The 27,707-nt window shown below is 50.3% G+C and overlaps 1 protein-coding gene across 4 annotated transcripts; it reads right to left on the minus strand.

The window, feature by feature from the left end:
• Nucleotides 1-708: 708 nt before the first annotated feature.
• On the minus strand, nt 709-26,281 carry C23H10orf143 (chromosome 23 C10orf143 homolog). Of its 4 annotated transcripts, none has more exons than XM_045164143.1 (4): nt 26,082-26,281; nt 11,171-11,344; nt 11,011-11,073; nt 709-1,243 (listed from the first exon to the last, which is right to left on the minus strand). In XM_045164143.1, the coding sequence occupies exons 1-4, from the start codon at nt 26,148-26,150 to the stop codon at nt 1,214-1,216; spliced, it is 336 nt and encodes a 111-aa protein (XP_045020078.1). In that variant the 5' UTR covers nt 26,151-26,281; the 3' UTR covers nt 709-1,213. The 4 variants fall into 4 exon arrangements, with proteins under 4 accessions (XP_045020078.1, XP_045020075.1, XP_045020076.1 ...); XM_045164140.1 differs by lacking the exon at nt 26,082-26,281 and adding an exon at nt 25,484-25,971; XM_045164141.1 differs by lacking the exons at nt 11,171-11,344; nt 26,082-26,281 and adding an exon at nt 25,484-26,050.
• Between the last annotated feature and the right edge of the window lie 1,426 nt (nt 26,282-27,707).

Raw genomic sequence — 27,707 nt, forward strand, 5'->3', positions numbered from 1 at the left:
CGTGTGCCGTCTCAGTGACCAAACACTCGCTGTACCTATGTGGACACCCCCTCTCCCCACGGATCTGGGGGGAAAGGAAGAGCTTATACACAAAACACCAGGTTGGGATCTGAGCATCTTCATGTTTTCCATACAAATGAAGATGTCGATCTCATTTTGAGAAGAGAGAAGCAAATTAACGCTTTTTAAAAACGTCTTTTTAAGGCCTCGAATCTCAGCTCCTTCTCTCAGCGGCCTGGACGTTGCTTCATCCGGTCACAGCTCTGCGAGCTTATTTGGGGTTCACTGTCCAGTGGCTCCAAAAACGCTGGGGGCAGAAAATGCTTTCCGTCCTGCGGCCTGGCAGCACCCTGTGACTGCAGGTAATCCGTCCTACAGACGGGGTTTGCTCATCTCCTTTCTGCAGCCTGTCTTCTGGCCTCGTCTGTCCAGCCTGAACCCCTCGCCCATGACTGCACACCACGATCGCCTACAGATCAGGCTTCTGAACGTGGATGCTGCGGGCCGGCTGCTGGCAGAGGACACGGCCACGTGGACAGCCCAGGAAACACGGAGAGCTGGGTGGGAGGGGAGAGGGCCTGTGCACAAGCTGCCGCCCGGGGTTTTGCTGGGACCCGTCTCGAGGTGACAAGGGCATCCTGAAGGAGCCTGCAGACCCCGGGGAGCACGCCAGTCTCCACAGTCAGACCAGACACTGAAAACCCGAGAGAAGATGAGAAACTCCCATTTTAATATAAAAGTGGCCCTGCACCTGGTAACTTCAGTTGGGGAAATCACACAGAACAGACTAGATGCTAACATTTAGGAAAATTCAGTGTAAAATTACAGAGCATTTTCAATATAAAAATAAGACTTTTAATTAAAAAAGAGCACATAAGCAGCTCTGGATACACCCTTGAAACAACAGAGAAGTATGGAGCTGGGCTTTCCATCTGGACGTGGACTCTCAAACCGCACATGACGTTTGATGCCGGATACTTTCAACTCTCAAATAAAGCCGTGACCTTCCCCAGCAGGCTGCGCTGGGAAGGCGGCTGCGGGAGGAGCGAGGTCTGCAGGCTCTCTGGTTCTGGAGTGAGGAGGCGGGACCTCCCGCCGGGAGCACGGCGGCTGCTGTGGGGACGGGGGCGCCAGGTCCAGCCAGGGGAGCACATCTGCCGCTGCATGAGGGCTCGAAACCATGACTGCGACCTTCCTCTCCCGGCACGGTCTTCTACCGGTCCTCCGTGTGGTTAAAGTGTCCCTACAACGAGAAAACGGGGCGTCGTGGGAATGAACCTACCTTGGCTTCAGGTTCACAACACTGAGCTCTGCCTTTCAATAGGCTGAGCTGACACACACTCTGAGCTAAGCACGTATTTACAGAACATATATAAAATACCATAATTAAGATATTTAAAGCGCCTCCTATAGTGCTTGGCACATAGAATGTTCTCGATAAATGTTACTTCTCTTCTCTCCTACAGTTCTATGAGAGGGGAAAAAGGAGAATGAAAGAATCATTGATAAATTCATAGTTTGTTTGTTTTTTTATGATGTCTGAATACTGAATTCAGCACACGTGCACTGCAGCAGGCTCCTCGCAGGGGGCCCGGGGCGGGAGGTAATCCAGCTTCGCGAGGATCCCACTCGGGCCTGGCCTCCCTGCCCCTGGAGCAGACCTCCTGCCTCCCCACCTTCACGTAGAAGTGCTGAGATGTCTCGCTGAGCCACCCCACCCCACCCTGCCTGGATGGGTTTGTCTGGAGACACACTGGAGGCAGAACAAATAGGACACAGGACAACCAGACACATGGACACATCAAAAAGAGGACCAAACCTAGACTCTCCTACACAAAAGAACCCGCAGGAACCACTCACTCAAACCTCTCACCCAATCTCCATCCCGACACGACCTCAAGTTCCCAAACCATCAGGCTTTTCTCCCCAGGGTCCAGTTTGCCGATGTCCCTCTCACAGCTTAGACCCCTGTCCCTGATGCAGAAGTGAGGTCTCGTGTCCCCAGACTCTGAGGCGGCCACTGGCAGGGACCAGCCACTGGAGCCACGTCTGATGGGGGGTCTGGGCACTGAGCCCGATTTGATAAAGTCACCAAGGAAGAGGACAGCTGTGCCTTAAACGTCAGTCTCACTGTTGGCAATTCATATGTCCACTACCTGTCTGAGTAGGCTTGAAAAGTGATATTAAAAGCAATAGTGGGAAATACAACACTTTTGATAAAACACAGTTTCAGTATTTTTCCACCAAGCAAGAGAAGAGTGTTTTTTTTTCTTGAAGAGAGTTTTGTTTTGTTTCTAACACTGGGACCAAAAGAGAGTAAGGTCCAAAAAGACACCTAGGTACTTTAGAATAACACTGTCAAAACCCAAGTAGTCTTGAAAGCAGAAAGAAAAATTCCACATCAAGCTGAAGGGATCCTCAACAAGATTGACAGCTGATTTCTCAGCCCAATTCAGAGTGCTGAAGGTCAACCAAGGATTTTGTATCCAACAAAACTATCCTTCAAAAATGAGAAATTAAGATACTCCCAGATAAACAAAAACAAAAAATCTGTCATTAGCAGACCTACCCTACAAGAAATACTGATGAGGCTCTTTCAGGTTAAAACTAAAGGACCTTAGATCGTAACTCAAGTCCACAAGAATCCATGAAAACAGCATTTTCCCCCTAATTACCACCTATGAGTCCCCCCTCCACTGAAGCTGTCTCATTTCAACAGCGCTCTCTCTGCCTTGGGTCGCAGCTTCTGAGACCTCCTCTGGCTGCACCTCTCCATGGACGCCCCCCGCCCCACCCCCCCAGGTCCTGTCCCCTCCGGAGCCTGTCCCCTGGCTGGGAGAGCCTCCCCACCAGGTGTCCCCTCCTGAGATCAGAGCCCCTCTCTGACACGCCTGCTGCAGGCTGAAAGGTCCACTGCTGGGAGGTGGGAGTGGAATGTGGATGGGAAAGGATGCATCTGTGTGCTTAAGGCCTCCTGTCAGTCAGGACAGGGCCTGGGCTGGCAACAGGGTGGGCCAGGGGCCAGCTTTCCCTCATTGCACTGGATCCCAGCATGGAGCTCCAACAGAGTCCACAATTCTCTATTTGAACCTTGCCTTCCACCTTGTTATGAAGGCTTGTTGGTCAGTGTAAGTCTGCAGCAGTTGGAGGAGTGCAGAGCACACACCAGGGAAAAAGGAGACTGGAATCCTGAGGTCAGGTTCTGCCTCCGTGCCGGACTGTCCTGACGCTCCCAGGCACTGGAGCCTGTCCCAGCCCAGTCCACAGAGAGCCTTCTGGGGCGGAAGTGGATGGTGGGGACAAGGCTTAGTACTTATCGGTGCCCAGCAGCAGCTTCTGGCGAGCAGCTCAGAACAGCAGCCAGCACACTGTTCTCAGTCTCCTACCAAGTATGTCCAAAGAGATCAAGGCTGGGAAGCGATGCTTCTCGACCAGGGGAAGGACATGTGGGTGGCACAGGAGTCAGGGGGAGGTGGGCTAGAGCAAGGGGACATCCCATGACCGTCTCTGCTCCTCGGAGGCTGAGTCAGGGGCTCAGGCTCGGAGGGAAGATGAAAGCATGAGCCCAGGCCCAGGATTCTGAGGGGTGGGCCCCCCTGCCACAGTGCTGTGATGGGCAACACTCCTGCCCCAGACACGCAAGGATCAAGAGCTTCACGGAGGAGCTGTGGACAAACAAGCAACTCTAAAAACAGGGTATAAGCATGCATGTATATTCCAGGAAAAGCCTTGAGTTTAAAACTAAAAAAAAAATTGTATACACAGCTTTCCTGGACTTCCAAAGCAGGCATGGAGGACACTCTCCAAAATCTACTCAGGCTGTTCTTGTGCATAAATTCGTGTTATCTCACACTCACCACCGTGGGCTGGAAGGGAGGGACAGCCTGGCTCCTCAGCGGAGACGCTGACCCTTAAGGGGTCTGAGGACCCTGCTCTGCAAAGAGTCTGAGGAGCTTCAAGGGCCCACTTACCCGCTGCTGCTGCTGCTTTTAAAACAGATTCTTGTTGCTGTTTTCATTTTTACCTTTTGACTCCCTTCACCGATTTCTCCCACCCCTCACACACCGTCGCTGGCAACCACCAATCTGTTCTATGAGCCTTTTTTTGTTTTGAAGATTCCATGTACAAGACAGAATCTGTCTTTCTCTGTCTGACTCATTTCATTTAGGACAATGCCCCCAGATGCCATCCACGTTGCTGGAAATGGCAGCATCTCCCTCATTTATGGCTAATATTCCATTGGATAAAGAGCACAATTTCTCTACCTCGTCCTCCATCCTGTTTTTGCAAGCTCATCTTATGGTCAACAATCTTGCTGAATATTAGTTTTAATAGTCTATCTGTAGATTTGCTTGGATTTTCTATGTAGATGATGTCAGGAAATAACAATTTAGTTTTCTTCCCCTTCTAATTCTTATAACCATTGTTTCTTCTTCCTTGTTTAACGGTCTGAGTTAGAAACCCTGCTAAGCAGAAGTAGTGATGGCAAACAAATCTGCTTCTCTCTTCATCCAAAGAGACACCCCCCTAAGTGCAGAGGCTTCAACCTCACCAGGATAAGCCCTCTGTTTCTGGTTTTATCTTGAGTGGGATTTGCACTAACTGAGCAGTTGCTGCCTCTATTAAGATGACAGTTTGATTTGTTTCTTTTTTTCCTCCTTTGATCAAATAATGTAGTTCTTTTTCTAAAGCAAGTCATCTGTATGTTCCTTTATGTAGAATTTCTTTTAAACTATAAAACCATCTGGGATGGTAGCTTTTGAGAACTTTCCCAAATTATTCCATTGGATTCTCTCTTCTGGAGTTAGTTCTGGCAACTGAATTACTGTGAGGGCAAGGCAATTCCCACTGCACCGGTCTCCCCAGCTCTGAGCATGTTACAGACACATGTTCACACGGGACAGTCCCCTAGCATTGCAGAGCGTCATTCCAAGGTCCTTGGCGTCTGTAACTAATGGGGGGTCTGCTGTCACTCAAAGCACTGTTCCTTCATGGCTATCAGTGGTTTCTCTCCAGCAGCTCTCCAGAATTCTCTTTCACCATGATACATCAGATACATGCAGATATGCAGATACATCAGGTCCAAGACTCACCAGGCCTTTTCAGGAATACAAAAAAGTATAGACAGCAATATAACAAATATACACGAACCATTACGTAGCTTACGAGATAAAATGCCACAGGTGAAATGTCATCCATTCTCCCTGAACTGTATATTTACTGAATAAATACATGCCAATCCACTTACGTTGGCTCAGTTGGTAAAGCATCTGCCTGCAGTGCAGGAGACCCAGGTTTGATCCCTGGGTGGGGAAGATCCCCTGGAGAAGGAAATGGCAACCCACTCCAGTATTCTTGCCTGGAGAATTCCATGGACAGAGGAGCCTGGCGGGCTGCAGTCCCTGGGGTCACAGAGTCAGACAGGACTGAGCGACTGAGCCACTTCTCTCCTCCTGACGGGTGTGGATGTGGTTTCTGGCTTTCTGCTAAGCAAACAGCGCCCAGGTGTTTTGCACACATCTCTGTGGGCCGACTCTAGGACCAAACCCAACAAAGCCAAGTCCTGACAATAGCCACAGGAGAGCACGCCTGCATCTACTGTCCTGCTTCTCTCTTCACTTAAAATATGATTAACAACGTATTTAATGTCCTTATCTGTAGCATACATTAGTTTAGTCCCACATGCTTGCAGGAAATCTAAACTCCATTTTTAAAAAAATATTAGCTTTTCTGTGAAAATCCATTTCACTGTCTCCTCATAGTATAACATTTTATCCCCAGAGAAAAAAGTTTTAGTTTCGTTCTTTAGTCACCTGAAGGCTCTCTACTCCTTCAGAACCTGAAATGATCTCAACAACACAGTAAAAAAAAATTTTTTTTAACTAATTTTCTGGCATCCATATTCAGAGGAAACGTTTATTGTCAGAGATTCTATTGGAAGATTCCGTCAGCAAGTCTATGCAAACTCCTCTATTTGACTACACCGGCACAGCCAGAGTCCTCCTTGGCCCGCTGCCTCTCCCACCGTCTGGAGGACTCAGCCCTGTCTTGGCCACAAAGCCCTCACGGTTCTGGGAAGGACGTCCACGAAGCCCTGCGGCCTCACAGCTGTCTGAGCGCATCAGAGCGGGCCGCCGCCATGCCCAGTGCGGAAGTGACGGGGCCACACCAGCCAGGACAGCGGGCACAGGAGGCCTATACTGCGGGCTCAGAGCCCGGCCTCCCCACTGACCACGGCGTGGGGCGGGCCGGTCACCCCACCCCGCGGACCGAGTTCCTTATCGGCAACCTGACCGATGACCGCTGGGGTCCCTGCCGAACCTCAGGGAAGTGCACAGGGCACTCTGATTGCTAAGGAATGATCAGTGAAATTTCCGGTGATCCCTCTGTGACTGTTGTCTTCTCTCAGGACGTATGGATAAAGGGCTGATTAGATCTAGCTGCTGCTGAAACACAGAGAGTGACCTGCTGTGCACGCATCTGTGTTAATCCACATCAGAGTCTGCCATGCCCACCCCGGCCCTGGCTCTGGGCCTGACCCCCGGGCCAGGTGGCACTGCCCCCATCACCGCAGGCAGGGGGACAGAGACTCCTGTCCGCACCGGCTTCTCCCCCGCCCCTGGGTCAGGGCAGTATTTATAGATGCTGCGGATGCAGGGAGCAGTTGCTAATGAGACAGACAGGTAAATAAAATAGAGCAAATACTTTAAAGGTCACTTATTTGGAGATAAGATGTAGTACACGGGAAACAGGCATCCATCTGGAATCAAAATGACCATCCTGGGGCGCCTCCCTCTGCCCCCGACGGTAGGCTGGGGACCCCTCCCCGGGACCACCCCTCCCGCCCCCCGCCCTCCACTCTGTCCCCACCTCTCTTCTCCCAGCCCCCCATGCTGTTGTCAGGCAATGGGTTTCAGTGTCAAAAAGGGAATAACGTAGAAGTTTGTTGAGATGCTCCCCTAGTTTTTGCCCTCAACACTAATGAACAGGCTGTTAGCCAAAACAATTTGTTGGGGATTGGGAGCAGCAGGGTCCCCAAAACCAAAAACATCATTTTACATGTTGGCGCTTACGTCGTAACTCACTATCGGCTTGGGTAAAAACTCAATAACCAGAGATAAACTCCAGCAGAGGGGACCGGCTCCCAGATGCTGAGCCTGCTGGGCGACCAAGACCCCAGGCCTAGTTAAAGACTGCAGGCTTTCTGTTCTCAAGAAGATCTGTCCACTCCTTAGCTGGTTAGCCCAGGTGGGGTCCAGTCAGAACAGAGACTCAGGTGAGGAATGTGGGCTTCACGAGAGGAATGTGGGCTTCAATGTCACAGATGACGGAAGAGAAGAGGATCCAGAGGGGGGAGGGAGGCACGTGTTCAACCAGGAGGGGTCCCCCTCCCGGCCCGGGGGCAGCTGGGAGGATAAAGGGAAGAGATGGGGTGACCGCAGAGCCCAAGGGCTGCCACCAAGCAGGAGCTGGGAGCGAGGGGGCCAAGTCCTCAGGAGCTGGGACCCCGGAAGGAGGGGCGGGGAGGCTGCCTGGGGTCGGGGGAGACGAGGGGAGGGAACGGCGCCGAGGGTGACTGCCAAGCTGACCCATTAAGTCTGGGGGTGGCCGCTCCCTGAGGAGCTGCAGGACACCAGCGGCAGGTGCCACTCAGAAAAGGGTGCTGACGAGGCAGCACTTCCCCTCGGCCAGCATCCTGAACCTGCTCTTCCTGTGGCTTCCAGCCTGATAATGCCCCCTCCATGCATCTTCATGTGGTTATCCTGCAGACCTCTCACAGCCTCACAAGGATTCATTTAATGGGAAGAATTTCTAAGAAGAGCATGATTTCATGGCACACTTGGCTACCATGAGCCCCTGGGCCAAGACTGCTGAGCTGAGCAAGGGGGGAAGCCGGCTGCATGGCAGGCCCAGCCTTGGGAGCACTCAAGGAAGGAAAGGAGCCTCCTGCAGGCGGAGACCAGCGCCCTGGCCCTGTAGCCTGGATGGTGCACAGCAGAGGGCCACCCACCGGGCGGCAGACACCCTGAATGACATAACACCACGTCCCAAGAATCAGGGATGGCTTCACCCCGCTGTCAGCACCGTGAGCGGGGGACGAGGAGCTGTTTCTTACCAATAGCGTGCACTAGGGGCTGAGCCTCAGCACCGATCGCCCTAAGACTCCATCAGTGAGCTGCGGCGGGCCAAACGGCAGGCTTGCATGTCAGCCTGGGGAGTGAGCTGGAGAAGGTCCACGGGAAAAGTCCTTGCGTACATGAGCAAGGACTCACGATAACAATCAGGAAAAGCTTCATGGGAGAAAGACAACAGGCCCAGGCGGTGAGCTGAGACGGCCACGTGAGAATTCTGAGCAGGACCAACTGGGTCAGCTGATACCTGCTGCAGTCAGAAACACGGCAGAGAAGGGGGACCCGAGGAGGTTCTCAGGGAAAAGCGTCCAGCTTGCCGAGACACCAAGGCAAGCTTCCCGCCAGCGACTCCCCGTGGGGTTCTCAGGGGCGCCATGGTGAAGAATCTGCCTGTCAATGCAGGAGACGTGGGTGCAATCTCTGGGTTGGGAAGACCCCCAGAGAAGGAAATGGCAACCCACTCCAGTATTTCTGCCTGGAGAATTCCATGGACAGGGGAGCCCGGTGGGCTACACTCGCTGGGGTCACAGAGTCCAACGCGACTGAGCACGCACACACAGGGCTTCCACACAACCCCCAGTGTGACCCCTGCTGCTCTCTGAGCCAAGCTCGCCACCGGGGTCAGCCACGGGAACGGCGGGCTTGGACAGGCAGGCTTCCGTGTGAGCGGGGTGCACCCGTGAGCGGAACCCTGCGTTTAATGAAGTCTTCTGAAATTTGGAATTGCTGCCCATCGGTGATTTAGTGTTAAGCACTTCTCCCTGGGATCTTGCATTTCTAAAAATACTATTTGCTTTTTATTTAACACTGAGCCTCTTGATGTTCTGGAATACAAAAATAGTGTCTTATTATTTTAAAAGCTTAAGAGAGAAACTAGCCATATTATTAGAAAAAGAAGATATGTGCAGCTATAGTCTGTTCAAATATCAAGAGGTGTGACTTTTCAAATTCACATTTCAATCTTTATTTACATAAGACTTTTAGAAATAGTGGGTGTAAATATTAAATCACCCAAGCCTGGGTGAAATTTTATTGAGAATAACTACAAATAAAGGGAAACTGATTTTTTAAAGTCACTTTCTGAAAATTTAGATGAAAAGAACGTCGAGCATTAGAGAGAAAAATGATATATTTACATATCAATATAGGTTTTCCACGCACAGATTCATCACCTAGGAAACATACAGAGGCAAGCTTGGGGAATCACAAGGGAAGGAAAACCCTAATCAAATAGGTGCTGTTGTTCAAACAGAACATTAGCTTAAATGATCCAATCAGCTGCTTGAGCCAAATTTTTTTTTCCTTTAAGCTGTTCATGCCAGAAGACAACCTCTTGGAGCATTAGGAATCCGTATTACGTTCCAACTGTTTGCCCAACAGACGGGGGATTTGAAAGACACATTCCGTGGAAACGTGACGAGAACAAGGGAGGTTTCGCGTTAGTCACCAACAATAATGCGCTCTACCCATAGTGGGGTCATAATATTAACTATCAAAACCCAGGGCACATTTGGCAGTTACATGAATCAACCGAAATACAGTTTAAGTCGCTGGATCTTTAGTTTTAACATTATTCAGGATTGTTGGTGGCTCAGTCGTTGAAGAATCACCTGCAGTGCAGGAGATCTGGGTTCGATCCCTGGGTCGGGAAGATTCCCCTGGAGGAGGGCATGGCAACCCACTCCAGTCTTCTTGCCTGGAGAAGCCCACGGACAAAGAAGCCTGGTGGGCTACAGCCCACAGGGTCTCAAGAGTCAGACATGACTTAGCAACTAAACCACCACCACCTCCACACCACGAAATGCAACAGGACCTGCGGAAATTTTCCTGAGGATGGAGTACAATAGTGGGAAGGCACATCCCCACGGGCAGGTCCACCTGGCCTTGGTCTTTGTACTTGTCTAAGGACTTCAGAGGCCCCATGGTGGCTGGCCTTTGTTTAAAACAAAATCACTGCCTCCCCTACAAAACAGTCACCCACAATGCACCACGTGAAGACTCTGCAATTTACTGACTCAAAGGTTTGCTGATCAAAAGCAGCACTGAGTTTCCTCTAAAGATCTTTAGGGGAAATCCTGAAAACACTCACACACACACACACACACACACGCTCCTGGTTTCTATGTGGAAATTAAACACAATTCTATTTTATTGCAATATGAAGACTGCAAGCTTAAAATTAAAAAAAAAAAAAAAAGAATTATAGAGGTTCCAAAGCTCTTATTTTTAGAACAAGCCCAAATTCAGGAACAAAGGTATCATGATGCTAATGTGAAGGACAGGGAAGCTTGGCGTGCTTGGGGTTCACGGGGTCGCAGAGTCGGACACGACTTAGTGACTGAACAGCAGCACCGCACACTTCCTGATCTTCCGCCCAACAGAGGGGACTGAGAATCTGACCCTGGCGACACTAAGACGTCCCATTCCTTTGAATTAATGGTGTGAATTAATGGTGTGAATGCTGTTTCTCCTTCTGAAATTTGGGATTTATGTGAAGTGTATACAAATAGGAAAGAAAAGCCTAAGGAGGGAAAAGAAAAAGCAACACTGATTCCCATTTGGGTGAGTAAATGAGTTAAGGACATTTCTCTAAGATGTCCTCAAATTAGCTCTTTTAACCATTTCCAGGACCTGTTCCCTTCTCTAAACCCTGTTTTTAGAAAGAATTTAAAATGTATATTCAATTTGTAGTCTCAGTGTGAAGCCGGAAGCACGTTAGTTTGCAGCCGAGTCGAATGCTCAGAAAACCAACCAGCGCCTTTCAGTTTACACCCCTCTTCCTTAGGAACGAAACGGCCGTTTCTACCACCCTTGTCCTACGGATCCAGGATTTAAGGACAGGTCTTTCACGTCACAGCAAGCAGGGGGATGCACTTACAGACTCTCCCGCGATGCACCTCGGGCAAGGCTGGGCCCGGCTCCTTCCGCCATCCAGAGGACCCTGTTTAACAAATCACAGCCGCGGATGAGCCAGGGCAGCGGTTATTCACACTTTGACTGAACAGGTAAAGGCTGGTCTGGTGGGAGCAGGAACCTACCCCCATGCCTAGTCGGCCCTGGCCACTGTCGGGCCATAGTGAGGGCAGGTAGCCTCTGCGCTGGGCATCCAGGGACTCGGGCTCCTCGCTGCCCCCGGACGCTGGGATGCGCACCCTCAGCTGGGGGCAGTCCCGCTCGGGCGCCGCCGTGTCCAGCCTCCTGCACGCCCGCTTCTGCAACGACAGTCTCACTTTAGATGGCCTCGGAAAGCACACGGCGCTCTGACTGAATCTGCCTCTGAGAACCTCGCTGCAAACAGACCCTCGAGGAGCTCAGAAAGTTTATAGGACGTTGGGAGAGACAACTTCCAACTTTATCTTCCAGGAATAACCACCATCACTTAACCTCATTACTTCCAGCACAGTCTGATATTTACTTAGCTTTACAAGTTTAAAAGTCATTTGAAGCAATTTTGGTCAAAATTCTTATAATAAACTGTTGGGACTGGTTTATCGATATCGAGAATGTACAAAACCTATAAATTTTTGTTCAAGAATCTAGTCATGCCCTTCGATACTTTTGCCAGGTAGGTACTTTTTTAATACAATATCAAGTTATGTGCTTCCTTAATACGATATGAATAATCCCATGTGGATAATTCTTTGTTTTCCTGACACTGAGGAGTGGGCTGGTTTTATTTCACAAGCTGCACACACAGCCTGTAAGGGATAACCTGCAGGAAAGGCATGTGACGTTGGCATTCCCGTGAACTAAAGACGAATCACAGAAGCAGCCTTCCAAAGCTGAAGGAAACGGCTGACTCTCCACATTCCCAGTCTGTGCTCCGCGGGGTAAGGATGTGTTCAGCGACACAGAGCAGATGGGCAGGAGGCCTCTGCAGGGGACAGAAGGTCCGCCCTGTCCTGGGTCCCCGCTGCTGAGCGGTGCCCGCCAGAGTCAGGAAACACCCCTGGTTCACGGGTGGTCCCGCACCCTCCTCAGTCACCAGCAAACCATCATCATGATTTGCGCCAAATCTGTTCACGATTCATTCCATTATATTATTTTCTAAATGGACTTTTTATTTCATGGATTTATCTAATATAGAAACCTGGTGTCAAGTGCTAGTTTTACTCCTCCCTAACTAACATGTCTTAAAATAGATACCTGAGGAGGAAAATGGCAAACGCTGACCTCTGAGCCCCCAAATCAGAGAATAATGCCCTGGGGTAAATACAGTGCAGACTCCGGGAGGCTGAGACAAGGGCAGGGCAGCCAGCCCCCCATCACCCAATGCCACAGTTCTTCCTGAACATAAGGAAGTCCAGAAAGGTCAGAGTCACTGCTGCAGAACCACACCTGGGCACAACCTGAATCGGAGAACGAGGACATCAGAGAATATGGCCAGGGGGACAGAAAAGCCAGGAGCCCAGCGCGGGTCCCCTCCGCTCCAGCCCACACCTCCAACGTGGCCCTGCCCTGAGAAGGGCAGGAGGAGACGCTGTGAGCGGGACAGGACAGGGTCATCAGCAAGGGAAAGGCGCCCAGATGCGCAGCGAGGAGGAGCCCGAGCCCCAGAGCCCAGAGGCGGGCAGGGGCTCCAAAGTCTGCACGGTGGAAACGGACAGAGCACTTACAGAGGTGCTCCTCTGAATTCAGCTCCTGGGAGGGGCACGGGCAAAGGGGCGGGCCGGTGCCCCTGGGGCTGGGTGGTGGCGAGGAGAAGGAGAGAGAGGGCAAGTTTGGGGTCTGGCAAGTGAGGATGCCCATCATACCAGGGGGCTCACCGCCACCCGTCCACCAGCAGAGACACCTGCTGCACCTGCGCTCAGCCACACCCACAGCGGAGGTGCCGGATGGCAGTCTTTAAAAGACCAGCAATCTTTAAAAAATACCCCAAAAATAAAAATTCCTCCTGAAAAAGACATGAGTCAAAAGGAGATTTTAATACTCTTAAAAACATAATTAAACACTCAAACAAACATGTGAGGATACGAAAAACCACCCTGAATTAGCGATGTAAAAACAGAAAGGACAAAAATGGGGAGAAGCAAGAGAGACTTGGATGATTCAGGAAAGTAGTGGAGGGAAACGAGGAATAAACTATAAAGTGCACTGAAGGGGATAACTTCAAGCGAAAACTAACAGAGGACACCAAAGACGGGCAGGAGCGCAGTCAAGAGAAGGAGACGGCATAAAGAAAACAGGGGGCTAAAAAAGGGCAGCAGCAGGAAGGGAAGACAAAGCAGCAAGGAATGTTTGCTGAGTCAGAGTTCTGCAAAGAGGAAAGCAAAGTAACAGCAAAGCTAAGACTGAAAACTGTAGCCCGAGAAAGCTTCATGGAAACGAGACTGACTGAAGCTCAAAACGGAGGCTCACACGGCGCCTGGGAAAATTAACCCGGAATGACCAACACGGAGGCGTCCTAATAAAACCAGCAGACTTCAAAGATGAAGACGAAATCCTCAAAGGCCCTGGGCGCGCAGGTCAATGAGAGTGAAAAGGAACTGGACCGGCATCAGGCTTTCCAAGGCCAACACGTAAGTGAGATGATGGAGAAACACGCTTTTAAAACTCAGAGAGAGAAAACACAGACCAAGAATGTAAAATCTACCACGCTGTCCTTCAAATGTCAAGATTACAGAAATAGCGTTTCAACACAGGTGAATTTAGAGACCACCACAGCCATGAGCCCTTCCGGAGGATGCTATGTGAGGGTGAGCTTCATCTAACTAACCAGTGATGACTGGGGAAATTCCAGCGTGAGGATTTTTCGTAAGCATCTGAAGGTACTAAGATGTACATCTCAGACTAAATTTAAAATAAAGGTGGAATTAGGCTGACAGACAAATGTGCAAATATTACGTCCTCTGACATGGTGGAAATAATTCCACTAAAACATGAGAGATGAAGGGAGAGGGAAAGTGGAAAAATTCTGTAGTACAGGTCAATACTGTACAGCGACAGGCGTGTATCAAAGGGCATCAGGAAAAAGACTAGTAAGTGTTAAATGAATGAGGGAAAGACAAAATCATCATGAAGTAAACACACAGTGAAATGTATTTTAGGCCAGATTTACTAATAGATACTAACTCAGAAGGCAAAGGCTTAAGAAGAAATATGCTTTCTCCCCCAAGGTATTTATTAATTTACAAAGTTTCAGTTTTATACATAAAACTGTTTTACATATACTTTCAACATATATTTTCATGTTTCAACGTATCTCCCGCAAGGTATTTATTAATTATAATAAATAATTATAATAGTTATAGTTTAATTTATAAATTAAATATAATTTAAGTGCAGTTTCAACATATCTCCCCCAAGGTATTTATTAATTATAAAGAAAAGACCGGTAACTTCACAGGGTATGAAACCATCTTCATCCAGAGATAAGGTCAGCATCACGGTACTGAGACATCTCGGCACAGTCCCCATAAGATGCACGAAGAAAGCATAACATCACCTTGCGATACTCGTGCCAGAAAGGGCGAGGTCTTAACCTCATCACAGAAGATGCTGGACAACCCACATGGACAGAGAGTCTTCTGCCAGATAGCTGACCGCTGCTCCATAGATGTGCCAGGGTCAGGAAACCAAGGACGTGTCAGTGGCTAGAGGGGTAAGGACTCAGCACAGTGTGGAGTCCTGGAAGGACGCATCAGTGACTAGAGGGGTGAGCAGACTTGGCGCAGTGTGGGGTCCTGGAAGGACATGGTGACTAGAGGGGTGAGGACTCAGCACAGTGTGGAGTCCTGGAAGGACGCATCAGTGACTGGAGGGGTGAGCAGACTCAGCGCAGTGTGGGGTCCTGGAGGGACGCATCAGTGACTAGAGGGGTGAGGACTCAGCGCAGTGTGGGGTCCTGGAAGAGATCCAGGGCAGAAAAAGGGTGCTAGCGGGAAATCAGGCGAGGCTGGAGTAAGGCTGGAGCCCGGGCGACGGCCGTGCATGAGGCGAGCCTGGCTGCCTGCCAATCGTACTGTGCCCACGTACGTTGTTCAAGTGAATTCTCTATATTACAGTTGCTTTTCCCCAACCTTTCTATAAGTCTTAAAACTACTTGGAAATGAAGTTTTAAAAATGAAGATAAAAAACCTCCTGCACCTGCTCTAGTGTATACCACACATCTAGAAATGTGGATATAAGCCAAGTCACCTTTCCACAATCCTAATTTTTCCCTCCTAAGTGACATAAAGAGTGACGTGTGTAAGACAAAAGTCCTTTCCCACGTGTGAAGACACCTCTGAGGCTGCTTCTCTCTGACCAAGCTCTCTTTCACTCTCCCATATCCGAGAGGCTTTCCAGAATTTTCCTCTTCTAGACACCATGTCCTATAGTTTCTAAATCGTCATTATTCCTCCTGAAATGAACCATGTAAAATACCCCCAACACGCTGTCACCACTGCAGAGGAGAGCAGAGCTCCCCCCTACCTCCACGACGTGGTCCCAAGTCCGCAGGGAAAAACTCCGGCTGACCCAGCGACCTGCCACCTGGGTCCACACGAGGCCGGGACCCCCCCAGCTTACATCTGTCTGCCCTAGAGGACGCACAGCCCATTCCTAGGGACTACTGAGGGTCCTTCTGGTTTAAATTTAACGCCAGGCTCTGCTACGTAATCCTTAAGTTTAGTTTCCAAGTCTAATCTGATTTCCTTGCTATTTTCCAGTGTATCAAAGTACTGCCAAATACCGCCATCATCATAGGAATCACCTTCGTAATTGGAAATGGTGCCGCCTTCTGTGTTCTGCCTGAGTTGGATGGAAGGGTTGAGGAAGAAAAGACCAAGGACTATGACCTCCGGTTACTCAGGATCTGCTCAGCCTTCACATTGCAGAAAGGGGCATGCTGTATAAAGGGGTGTCCTGCCAACTCCCAACTATCTGGGCGGGACTTGCCTGGTGGCCCACTGCTTAAGCCCCTGTGTGACCACCGCAGGGGACCTGAGTTCCACCTTTGGTCAGGGAATAAAGATCGTGCATGCCACGCAGTGCGGCCAGAAAAAATCTGGCAAAGAGAAGTGGGGATACTGGCTGTGCCCCGTGTCATCCACACGCAGGATGCGACTTTCCTCCTGCAGTCACATCGCAGCCCCGTGCTCCTTTCTGAGGAACATCGCTTTCCAAACAGGAGGGCAGAGGGGCGTGGACGGGCAGGAAGTGTGCTTCTCGAGGAGGTCTACACACGCCATGTTTCTTGATGAGTTAGATGGATTCTAACTTTTTCTTTGTGGGGTCAAACAAGGCCTGGCACAGCGGGTCAGCAGACCTGTGGCCACCCACGGTGGACACTCCTTGAGAGGCTCCGGTGGCGGGGGCTGGGTCCCCACGTGGCGGGGAAGGGGAGCCACACTGACCAAGTCAGTCATCGAGGGCTGGGCTCCTCCAGGGAACATGGTGGCCCTCAGCTGGCCGAGGGGATTAAGTCATTCATGTTTTCTGCTTTAAACAGGGATTAGTGAAAGCTGGCAGTATGTGACACTGACTCACATATTTACTCGGCAAATATTCCAATTACCATGGACTGGCCTGGACCACGGGAAAACTGGGGCTGAGAGGCACTGAAGCCCAGGACGCGTGTGTTACATGCCTTGCTCTCCCCCACTCCCTTCTAGAGAGGCTTCAGTCAGCCTTCATCAAGGCAAGTGAAGGTTTACCATCTATCTGGCCGCAGACAGTGACTGCAGCCATGAAATTAAGATGCTTGCTCCTTGGAAGAAAAGCTATTTAGACAGTGTATTAAAAAGCATAGATATCACTCTGCCGACAAACATCCATTGTCAAAGCTATGGTTTTTCCAGTAGTCATGCAAGGATGCAAGAGTTGGACCATAAAGAAGGCTGAGCACCGAAAAATTGATGCTTTCAAACTGTGGTGCTGGAGAAGACTCTTGAGAGTTCCTTGGACTGCAAGGAGATCAAACCAGTCAATCCTAAAGGAAATCAACCCTGAATATTCATTGGAAGGACTGATGCTGAAGCTGAAGCTCCAATACTTTGGCCACCTGATGTGAAGAGGCAACTCAATGGAAAAGACCCTGATACTGGGAAAGACTGGGGACAGGAGGAGAAGGAAACGACAGAGGCTGAGATGGGTTGGATGGTATCATCAACCCTACGGACATGAGTTTGAGCAAACTCTGGGAGATGGTGAACGACAGGGACGCCTGGCGTGCTGCAGTCCATGGGGTCGCAAAGAGTCAGACATGACCAAACAGCAACAAATGGCTCTGGCACCGTGTCAACAAAATTCAAATCCTGAATAAACACAAAGACCCCATTACTTAACAACTACAGAAGATCTATCAGCAGCAATCTCACCAGAGAAGAGCTGAAAAAGAAACACAGCTGAGTAAGAGAAGACCCTTGACAGGACGCCCCCTCTGGAAACCCATTTCTCGACTTTGCATGCAAACAGACGTGGAGGGTAAAGAAAGAAGAGGCCAACTTCCTTGAGTGCTTTGACAGAAACACCCTGTGAATTCTCTTCAATCAGCACAGCAAGAAAGTGGCAGGTTCTTGAAAAGCCTTAAGTCAAGCACATGTAATATATATGCTAATATATGTTAAGCACATATACTCCAAGTTAGAATACCAATGTAAATTGTCAGAGTTGGTAATGCAATTAAAGGTAACTCTCCAACTACACACATACACGCGCAATAATCTCATCTTTCATTTGAAGGTATTTTAAGGATTTTTATTGACCAGTGGGATTTATTCTAAAGATCACTTGTATCATAAATGTGTGACGCTGACTGAGTCCAGTTATCAGAAAGTTGCCGAGTGAGGTATTCTAGTCTAGTTTAATCTCTGTCACAGTAAAGAAAGTTCACTTTGGCTGGAGCAGCTGACGTGGACATCCACCAGCTCTGAGACAGAACTGCTAGGGCCGAGGAGCAGGACTGAGGAGGCCTGCAGACTGTCGCCGAGAAAGAAAGCGTGCAGAGATCCCCCCTTGGGGACAGTTGCTTGGAAATGACCTTGCGCTCTTGGGGGTGTTGCTTTCTGCAGCACAGACTGAACCACAGAAACCAGCAGAAGCAAGGGTGCTTACTCTCAACCCCCTGTGGCCAGGTGCCCTGGGACTTCAGCCACGGGGACCATAACATCAGGATGCTGTGCATCATCAGCTGCCCTTTCCAGGAGACTCCTCCCCGTCCCGGGCACGGACTTGCATCCACACCCCAGACCAAGTCCTGCTCAGGAAAGAGAAAGCAACCGATGAGGAGACAAGCGAGGTAAGCCGTGGGCACCACTGTGATTCCATGAAAGCTGGCTCCCCAGAGGAAGGTGGTGGAGGAGAGCGAAGAAAAACCACTCTTTTACTTCCAGTGAAAATGAAAACACATAAACACACACTCTAGACTGAGCACTAATTTTGCACGCGTGATTTACAAGGACAGTATAAACCTAAATTATAAAAAAATCTATTTACCACAGGTGGGACCTAGTAACTGTTCTTGCAATGATTAAAAAAAAAAACTACAGCATGGAGTGTTTCTATATTTGTTATTTCAGTAGCAAAGTAGAGCCCCGTGCTGCCAGAAAAGCAGGGCATTTTACTTCTATTCTGCACGTGAAGAAGGTGAAGTCCACCAACCCCAGCTAACTTGCCTGAAGTCCAATGATTGGAAATGCCAGACCTGGGGCTCAGCATGCGTTAAGTCAAACTGGGGAGACAAGACTGAGACATATACTAAAGAAGCACTAAAAACTGAAAAATGTATGCAACATATATCAAAGCTTAACATAAAGCTACAGTAATTAAGACAGGGCAGTAACGGCACAGGACACACACAGAGACCAATGGAACAGAAACGAGGGTCCAGGATAAACCCTTCCGTTTACCGTGAACTAACTTTTGACAAGGCTGCTGAGACAACCCAACGGAGAAAGAAGAACCTTCATCAGAAGTGGTGCTGGCGTAACTCCATCCACATGCAGAAAGAGGAATTCAGGGCCCTGACACATACCACACAGAGATGAACTTGGGATGGATCAGAGAGCTAAATGTAAGAGCAGAGAACATTAAATTTTTAGAGGAGAACATAAGACTAAATCTCTGTGATCTTGGGCTTGGCAAAGATTTTTTAGATACGACACCAAAAGCATGACTCATAAAAGAAACAAATTCATAAACTGGATTTCATCAATATCCAAAACTGCTTACTGTATGCACGCTAATGGACTTGTCTCCAGAATATATAAAGAAGTCTTTCAACTCAACAAGATGGCACAATTTTTTAAACAGGCAAAGGATATGAATAGGAATTCTGCTGACAAAGATATACATATGGTCAATAAGTACCTGAAAAGATGTTCAACATCATTAGTCATTACAAAAATGCAAATCAAAACCACAACGGGATACCGTGTCCTACCCACTGGAATGGTTATAATCCAAAAAAGTGTTGGCAAGGACGTGGAGAAAACAGAACCCCCATTTGTTGCTGGTGGGAATTTAAATAGTGCAGCTGTTTTGCAGAACAGTTTGGTGATTCCTCAAAATGCTAAGCACAGAGTTACCTAATAACTCAGCAATTCCACAGCGAGGCACCAGCCCAAGGGAGATGAAAACACACGTCCACACGGAAAGCCTGTACCTGGACGCTCACAGCAGCATTCCTCAGAAATCCCCGAAGAGCAAGCAACCCAAACGCCCATCCACGGAGAAATGCTTAAATAAAACGTGGCATTATTTATACAATGCAATATTTAGCGACAAGAAGAAATAAAATACTGATATGTATTTCAATATGCATGAACCGCTTATGTTAAGTGAAAGAAGCCAGTCACAAGAGACCAAATATTGTGTGGTTCCATTTACATGAGATGGCCAGAGCAAGACAGTCAGCAGAAGACAGAAAGTGGACTGCTGGCTGCTCAGGGGTGGGGGGATGGCCAGAGCAGGACAGCCAGCAGAGGACAGAAAGTAGACTGGTGGCTGCTCAGGGATGGGGGAGCAGCGGGACCAGGGACCAGGCTTCTTTCGGGGTGATGAAAATGTCCTGAAATCAGGTTGTGATGGTGTTTACACAACTCCGTACTACACTAAAACCACTGATCTGTGCACTTTCAGAGTGAACTTCACTAGGATACAAATCTGCAAAACTCCCATTTATTATATATATATTTATTATTTATTTATATAGGTATATATGTCTAGTCAAGACTATGGTTTTTCCAGTGGTCATGTATGGATGTGAGAGTTGGACTGGGAAGAAAGCTGAGTGCCGAAGAATTGATGCTTTTGAACTGTGGTGTTGGAGAAGACTCTTGAGAGTCCCTTGGACTGCAAGGAGATCCAACCAGCCCATTCTAAAGGAGATCGGTCCTGGGTGTTCTTTGGAAGGAATGATGCTAAAGCTGAAACTCCAGTACTTGGGCCACCTCATGCGAAGAGCTGACTCATTGGAAAAGACTCTGATGCTGGGAGGGATTGGGGGCAGGAGGAGAAGGGGACGACAGAGGATGAGATGGCTGGATGGCATCACTGACTCAATGGACTTGAGTTTGAGTGAACTCCAGGAGTTGGTGATGGACAGGGAGGCCTGGTGTGCTGCGATTCATGGGGTCGCAAAGAGTCAGACACGACTGAGTGACTAACCTGAACTGATATGTATATAAAAAATATGTACATTATACACAGACACACACATATATATATAGTCATTCAGGTGACCAAAATGTATTTTTAAGATACATTAGGTTCCTGGACTGCAGGTCCCCAAACCCCTGGAATTTCTAAGCGACCAGGACAATGGGGGTATTTTCTGTCGCAACACGTGGTCTCTAGTCCTCGGTTTCTGAGGTCCCTTCAGAGCCATAAAGGTGAATGAGTGCCCTGTTACTCACGCGAATGAAGTGACTTTTGGCAGGCACCTGAGGGGGCTGGGGAGACTGGCTGCCTGAGGAACCAAGAGGAGCTGCTTGGGACTTTCAGTGCCACCCTCCGATTTCTGGGGAGTGGGGAGGGGACAGAAGCTGCGTCACAGAGGCTGCCGTGCAAGCCAAGAAGGAGGGGTTCCACGCGCTTTCAGGACGGGAGCCAGGAGCCGGTGCGGCGTGTGGGCTGGCCGCAGGAGGATAGAGCTCCTCTGGGCCGGACCCCGTCTTCCATGTGCCTCCCACGGCTGTGGACTCACGTCTTTCGATACCCTTTACAGATAATTAGTTATCTGGTGAGTCGAGGGCTGCCGCAGTTCTATGAGCGGCTCGAGGTCACTGGATCTAAGGAGGGGGTGGTGGGGACCTCTGACTTACAGCCGGTGGTAACAACCTGAGCTTTGAGAATATTGGAGTGGGTTGCCATTCTCTGCTCCAGGGGAACTTCCCAACACAGAGATCAAACTCAGGTCTCCTGCATTGCAGGCGGATCTGAGCCACCAGAGAATGTATGTTAAAAGAACTCCTTCAGGAAGAAAACCAAAAATTAAACCAGATGGTAATAAGAATATACAAAAGACTGAAGTGCACTGGAAATGGTAACTCTGTGGGCAACCAGTACTCTGCCCAGAGAGCCTGCTCTTTACAGAGCTTTTTTGTAAAAAGAGTCTTTAGGGAGATAGAAGGCTGAGGTGTAGACATGAATTTTTGGGCGTCTGGGTTGACATTTCCATTCTGAAAGGTGTGGTGAGTGTGGTGGTTAGGGACTGCAAGGAGCCAGGCACTGGATGCCCAGTCACGGGGTCAACCTAAGCAAAGCCTCACTTCTCTTCTTCCAGAGCCTAGAACAGTGCTGGTACACAATAGGTGCTCAGAAAAATAATTTTTAAAAAGTATGCAACAGAAAGGATAAGCACTACTGCTATGTAACTGCTACCACATTCACTGACCTCACCATCATCAGGACACTCCCCAGAGGACAGGAGAGACTCCTGGCCCTGGCTCATGAGACTCCTCATTCCAGAGACGGTCCTGGTGGCCGCAGCTCCTGATCTCTTCTGCTGGCTTTAACACACAGGGTGCAGAGCCACTGGGCTGTCACAGAGGTACGAAGGGACTCATGCTTCCCGAGTAACCAAACTGAACGGGTGTGTGTGAGAGAGACGGAGAACCAGAGTGGAAAATGGAGGGCAGAACGTGGCTACTTTATGAAGCTCAATCCAGATTGTCAGATCAAAAACTAGGACAAAAACAATGTTGCAAAAACAATGCAACGTAAATGAGGACTCTATCAGATCAGGAGACAGGACACACCCCAGCACTACACGCCCTCATCCTGTCTGGTAACAGTCTGGAAGTGCTGGAGCCTCAGCCTGGGCACCTCATCCCACCAACTCCAACCTGAAAGATCACTCAAGGTTTCTTCTACTAAGCCTTTCCTGTTTCCTCAGATCAACAGTGACCTATGGCTTCCCATCCCTGACAGTCCGGCGCATCACACCTTTCATCGGTTTATGGCCAACTTTGGATTTCGTTTTCAAGTCTCATGTTTTAGTTCCACAAGCCCCCCGGAGGAAGCTGTATAGCCCAGTGGTTAAGAACACAAGCTCTGGAGGGCGGTGGTAGGGTTTAGGACCTACTACCACCACTTGCGGTAGTCACAATTGCACTCATCTCACACGCTAGTAAAGTCATGCTCAAAATTCTCCAAGCCAGGCTTCAGCAATATGTGAACCGTGAACTTCGTGATGTTCAAGCTGGTTTTAGAAAAGGCATAGGTACCAGAGCTCAAATTGCCAACATCCGCTGGATCATGGAAAAAGCAAGAGAGTTCCAGAAAAACATCTATTTCTGCTTTATTGACTATGCCAAAGCCTTTGACTGTGTGGATCACAATAAACTGTGGAAAATTCTGAAAGAGATGGGAATACCAGACCACCTGACCTGACTCTTCAGAAATCTGTATGCAGGTCAGGAAGCAACAGTTAGAACTGGACATGGAACAACAGACTGGTTCCAAATAGGAAAAGGAGTACGTCAAGGGTGTATATTGCCACCCTGCTTATTTAACTTCTATGCAGAGTACATCATGAGAAACGCTGGACTGGAAGAAGCACAAGCTGGAATCAAGAGTGCCGAGAGAAATATCAATAACTTCAGATATGCAGATGACACCACCCTTATGGCAGAAAGTGAAGAGGAACTAAAAAGCCTCTTGATGAAAGTGAAAGTGGAGAGTGAAACAGTTGGTTTAAAGCTCAACATTCAGAAAATGAAGATCATGGCATCTGGTCCCACCACTTCATGGGAAATAGATGGGGAAACAGTGTCAGACTTTATTTTTTTGGGCTCCTAAATCACTGCAGATGGTGACTGCAGCCATGAAATTAAAAGACGCTTACTCCTTGGAAGGCAAGTTATGACCAACCTAGACAGCATATTCAAAAGCAGAGACATTACTTTGCCAACAAAGGTCCAGCTAGTCAAGGCTATGGTTTTTCCTATGGTCATGTATGGATGTGAGAGTTGGACTGGGAAGAAAGCTGAGCGCCGAAGAATTGATGCTTTTGAACTGTGGTGTTGGAGAAGACACTTGAGAGTCCCTTGGACTGCAAGGAGATCCAACCAGTCCATTCTGAAGGAGATCAGCCCTGGGATTTCTTTGGAAGGAATGATGCTAAAGCTGAAACTCCAGTACTTTGGCCAGACTCATTGGAAAACACTCTGATGCTGGGAGGGATTGGGGGCAAGAGGAGAAGGGGACGACAGAGGATGAGATGGCTGGATGGCATCACTGACTCGATGGACGTGAGTCTGAGTGAACTCTGGGAGTTGGTGATGGACAGGGAGGCCTGGCCTGCTGTGATTCATCGGGTCGAACAGAGTCGGACACGACTGAGCAACTGAACTGAACTGAACCACCACTTGCTAGTTGATTAATCTCTCTGTACCTCAGTTTCCTCGTTGGTCATATGGGCATCCCAACGGGCTGTTGTGAAACTGATAACCCACATGGTGGCCACTTGAGGACTGGCAGAATCTGCCACACCTCAGCTAACTGTCTCCAAGACGTCCCCTCCTGCGGTGACAGCACCACTGCACACCCAGGAGCTCGAGCCGCAACCCTGGGGGTCACCTGGACTCCCCCACTCACACTCCCTGCCACACCCACTCCACCAGCAAGACCTGCCCGCTCTTCCTCCAAAATCCACAGCCACGTGTGTGTGCTGCCATTACGTTCCCCTCAGGCTGAGCCTCTGACACCTCTCACCATCTATATATTGTGCCTCCCCTCTGACCACCATCCCCTTCATTTCCCACAAAGCTGCTCTGGGGAAAGGGTGGCCCTTTAAATGTCAGGATGATCGTGTCACTTTCCTATTTACTTCCCACTGTCTGGAGGATGGGGCTTCCCAGGTGGCTCAGTGGTAAAGAATCCACCAGCCAATGCTGGAGACACAGGAGACATGGGTTCGATCCCTGGGTCAGGAAGATCCCTTGAAGCAGGCAACCTACTCCAGTATTCTTGCCCGGGAAATCCCATGGACAGAGGAGCCTGGCGGGCCACAATGCACAGGGTTGCAAAGAACGAGACACAACTGAGAGGTTGAACACACATGTGTCTGGAGGACAGGGGGCTGCTGAAGCCACGGACAGAATGAGACTGGGTGCGTGGATGTCTTTGATCTGGGTACCACTAGAAGGCATGAGGAGAAGGGGATGACAGAGGATGAGATGGTTGGATGGCATCACTGACTCGATGGATGTTGAGTTTGAGTAAACTCTGGGAGTTGGTGATGGACAGGGAGGCCTGGCCTGCTGCAGTCCATGGGGTTGCAAACAGTCGGACACGACTGAGTGACTGAACTGGACTGAACTGTTCCACTGCCCTGGGCTCACCTCCATACTGCTATGCACAGAACCAAACTTCCCTCAGGTCTGAGCCAGGATGGTGTGAAGTCTCCCTGTTACAGAAGCTTAGCCTATGCCCTGTGAGGTGGCACCAGGTAGAGGAGTGCTACATCAAGAACATAAGTGAGACTAGCTCATGGTCAGGCAGCGGGCAGCGAAGAAAGAGGCTTCAGGGGAGAAAGCTCGTCACTCCTGATAGGCTGTGCAAAACACTGGAGAAAAAGGTTGCCTGTACTAACTGGGAAGGCACATGCCATGCTTATGGAGCCGGGAGGAGTCGAAGAAGAATATAAAGAATTCTGTTGCTCGGTATGGCGGCACATGGCTGCTGCTCTTAAGAGGGATCCCTGAAGTAAACAAGACGAAATCAGAACCGGCGATTCGCAGGCAGAGTTGTTGGACAAGAGCGCAGCTCAGAGGCTCTGCCCTCCTTATCCCAATCCCACAGGGCTTCTGTCGGTTCCCTACGCACTTCCTGCCCACACTAATTTTCCCTTCAAGCCTCGCATAGACTCGACGATGCACCCACCCCGAGCTTGATTAGAGACCCTCCCATTACCCATCACCTCTTACCCTGCTCTTTCGCAGCAAACGACTGGAGTGTCGGCTAGCCTGGCACCCATACCACACCCAGCCCAGCGCCTGCACGTGGCGGTTTGACTCAGGAACAGCTGCGCGGAGAAGGCGGGAGGACCCTTGACTTTGGACACTGAACCTCTGAGGCCTCCGCAGCAGCCCTGAACCATGTGACCAGCCCTGGGTTTCCAGGACACCGAGGTGCCCGGGTCTGCATCTCTGCGCAGGCGCATCCTGAGGGGCGACCCGCCCCACCCAGGCCCCGCCCAAGCGGGCGCACACCGCCCGACCCGGCCCGCATCTCTGCGCAGGCGCAGTCGGAGGGGCGGTCCGCCTCATCCAGGCCCCGCCCACTGTACTCCGCCCAAGCGGGTGCGCTCGGCCCGCCCAGGCCCGCATCTCTGCGCAGGCGCGGCCTGAGAGGCGGTCGGCCCCACTCAGGCCGCGCCCACTACGCTCCGCCCAAGCGGGCGCCCGCCGCCCGCCTGGGCCCGGTCTCCTCCTGCTTTAGGCGCCAGTAGTCACCAGACCCGGTGGGCGTTTGCCCAGCGCTGCCGACTTCCCTTTCGCAAGGCCCGGGCCCCGGGGGACTCACCGCGTCCCCCGGGACCTGCAGATCCTCAGGCCTCCGCCGTCGCCATCGGCCCAGCGCCAGGGTGTCCATGAGACCCCAGGCCCCAGGCGCCCGGGCCTTCCAGTCCCCGATTGCGGTCAGGTGCCGCCCTCCCGGCCCAGCCCGGGCTGCCGAGGCCACGCCCTCTGCGCTCACGTGCCCCAAGGGAGCCAATAAAGTGCTGGGGGCGGGGCGCCGCCAGGAACTCGCGGGCTCTGGCTGGCGCGGCGACAGGCTGGAGTAGCGGAAGCCAGAACTTTGAGGAGATGAGGGGATTTCCTCCCTAGGTCGTTGGTTCTGTTACTTCTCTAGTCACCGTCACTGCCCTAGGTCGTTGATTCTGTCACTTCTCCGGTCACTGTGTCGGCCTTGGGGCTCCAGAGAACCTGTTTAAGGTTTCGCCACGATTCGACTTGGGGCCTGCGATCGGCTGGGGGAGCGCCCGCCTCCCCTCTTGTGATTGGTCCCTGAGCCCCGTCTGCCGTCGCTGGTTGGCTGATAGGTGGCGCAGCGGGCCTATCAGAGCGGAGGAGCGCTGGCATCTCTGGGAGTTGTAGTCCTTGGGAGTCCGCCTCGCTTCCGGGCGGGAGCCACGCTTCAGCGTGTGGTGCTCTCCAGCCTGATATTGCCCGGTGCACGGTGGCTTCTCGTCCAGAGGCGCTGGGAACACCCCCGGTTATCTGAAGCCGCAGCTCTGAGCTGCCCGGGCCCTCGGGCCGTGCGGAAGGGGCAAGCGAGGTCGTGCTTCCCGCGGCCGTCGTGTGGTGTGGGATTCGGGTCGTGTGCCGTCCCACCCGCGGAACCCTGGGCCTAGCTGCGCCTCCCTCTTCTCAGAGGGCCGAGGCTCAGGAGTCCGCCAGTATGTCCAGGCTGGACCGTGCACCCCACCGCGGAGCCCCCGCTACGTTCTGTACCAAAGCGCCGAGCCCAAGATCCTTTATGCTTCATTAAAGTTGGTATAAGCTAATCCTTTGACAGTGATGGGCTGATGGGACTGTTGGTGCGCGGCTGTCTCTGGGACAGATGTTCTTCCCTGTTTAAAGAGGGATGTGCCCCCAAGGTCCCCCACAGTCTATGTACTGAGCTCTAACTGACTTTTACTGTTCTGTTAGTTTACTGTGTACAATGCAATGATCTGATATATGTATATACTGCAAAATGATCACTAGAATGAGGTGCAGTTAACATATCCAACACCTCACACAGTTACAGTGTGTGTGTGTGTGAGTGTGTGGGTGTGGTGTGAAATGGTTTAGAACCTACTTTTAAGCGTGTTTTAAATACACACTACAGCAGTGTTAACTATAATCACCATGCTGTATATTACAAGCCCAGAGCTTAATCACCTTGTAAAGACCGGGAGCTTACTGTGGCACGGATCATGAACTCCTTATTGCCAAATTCAGACTTAAATTGAAGAAAGTAGGGAAAACCGCTAGACCGTTCAGGTGTGACCTAAATCAAATCCCTTACTATTATACAGTGGAAGTGAAAAATAGATTCAAGGGATTAGATCTGATAGACACAGTGCCTGAAGAACTATGGACGGAGGTTTGTGACATTGTATAGGAGGCAGGGATCAAGACCATCCCCAAGAAAAAGAAATGC

This window comes from Bubalus bubalis, chromosome 23 (genome assembly GCF_019923935.1).
Source record: "Bubalus bubalis isolate 160015118507 breed Murrah chromosome 23, NDDB_SH_1, whole genome shotgun sequence".
NCBI classification, from domain to species: domain Eukaryota; kingdom Metazoa; phylum Chordata; class Mammalia; order Artiodactyla; family Bovidae; genus Bubalus; species Bubalus bubalis.

What these genes read in the sequence shown, in the direction of transcription:
- C23H10orf143 (XM_045164140.1), bottom strand. Translation starts at nt 25,885, where the DNA reads ATGCGGGCCTGGGCGGGCCGAGCGCACCCGCTTGGGCGGAGTACAGTG. An exon ending in GTTTGCTGCGAAAGAGCAGG is followed by an intron (nt 11,345 to 25,483) that starts GTAAGAGGTGAT and finishes CTGTCGTTGCAG; the next exon opens with AAGCGGGCGTGCAGGAGGCT. An exon ending in GGTGCATCGCGGGAGAGTCT is followed by an intron (nt 1,244 to 11,010) that starts GTAAGTGCATCC and finishes TTCTCGTTGTAG; the next exon opens with GGACACTTTAACCACACGGA.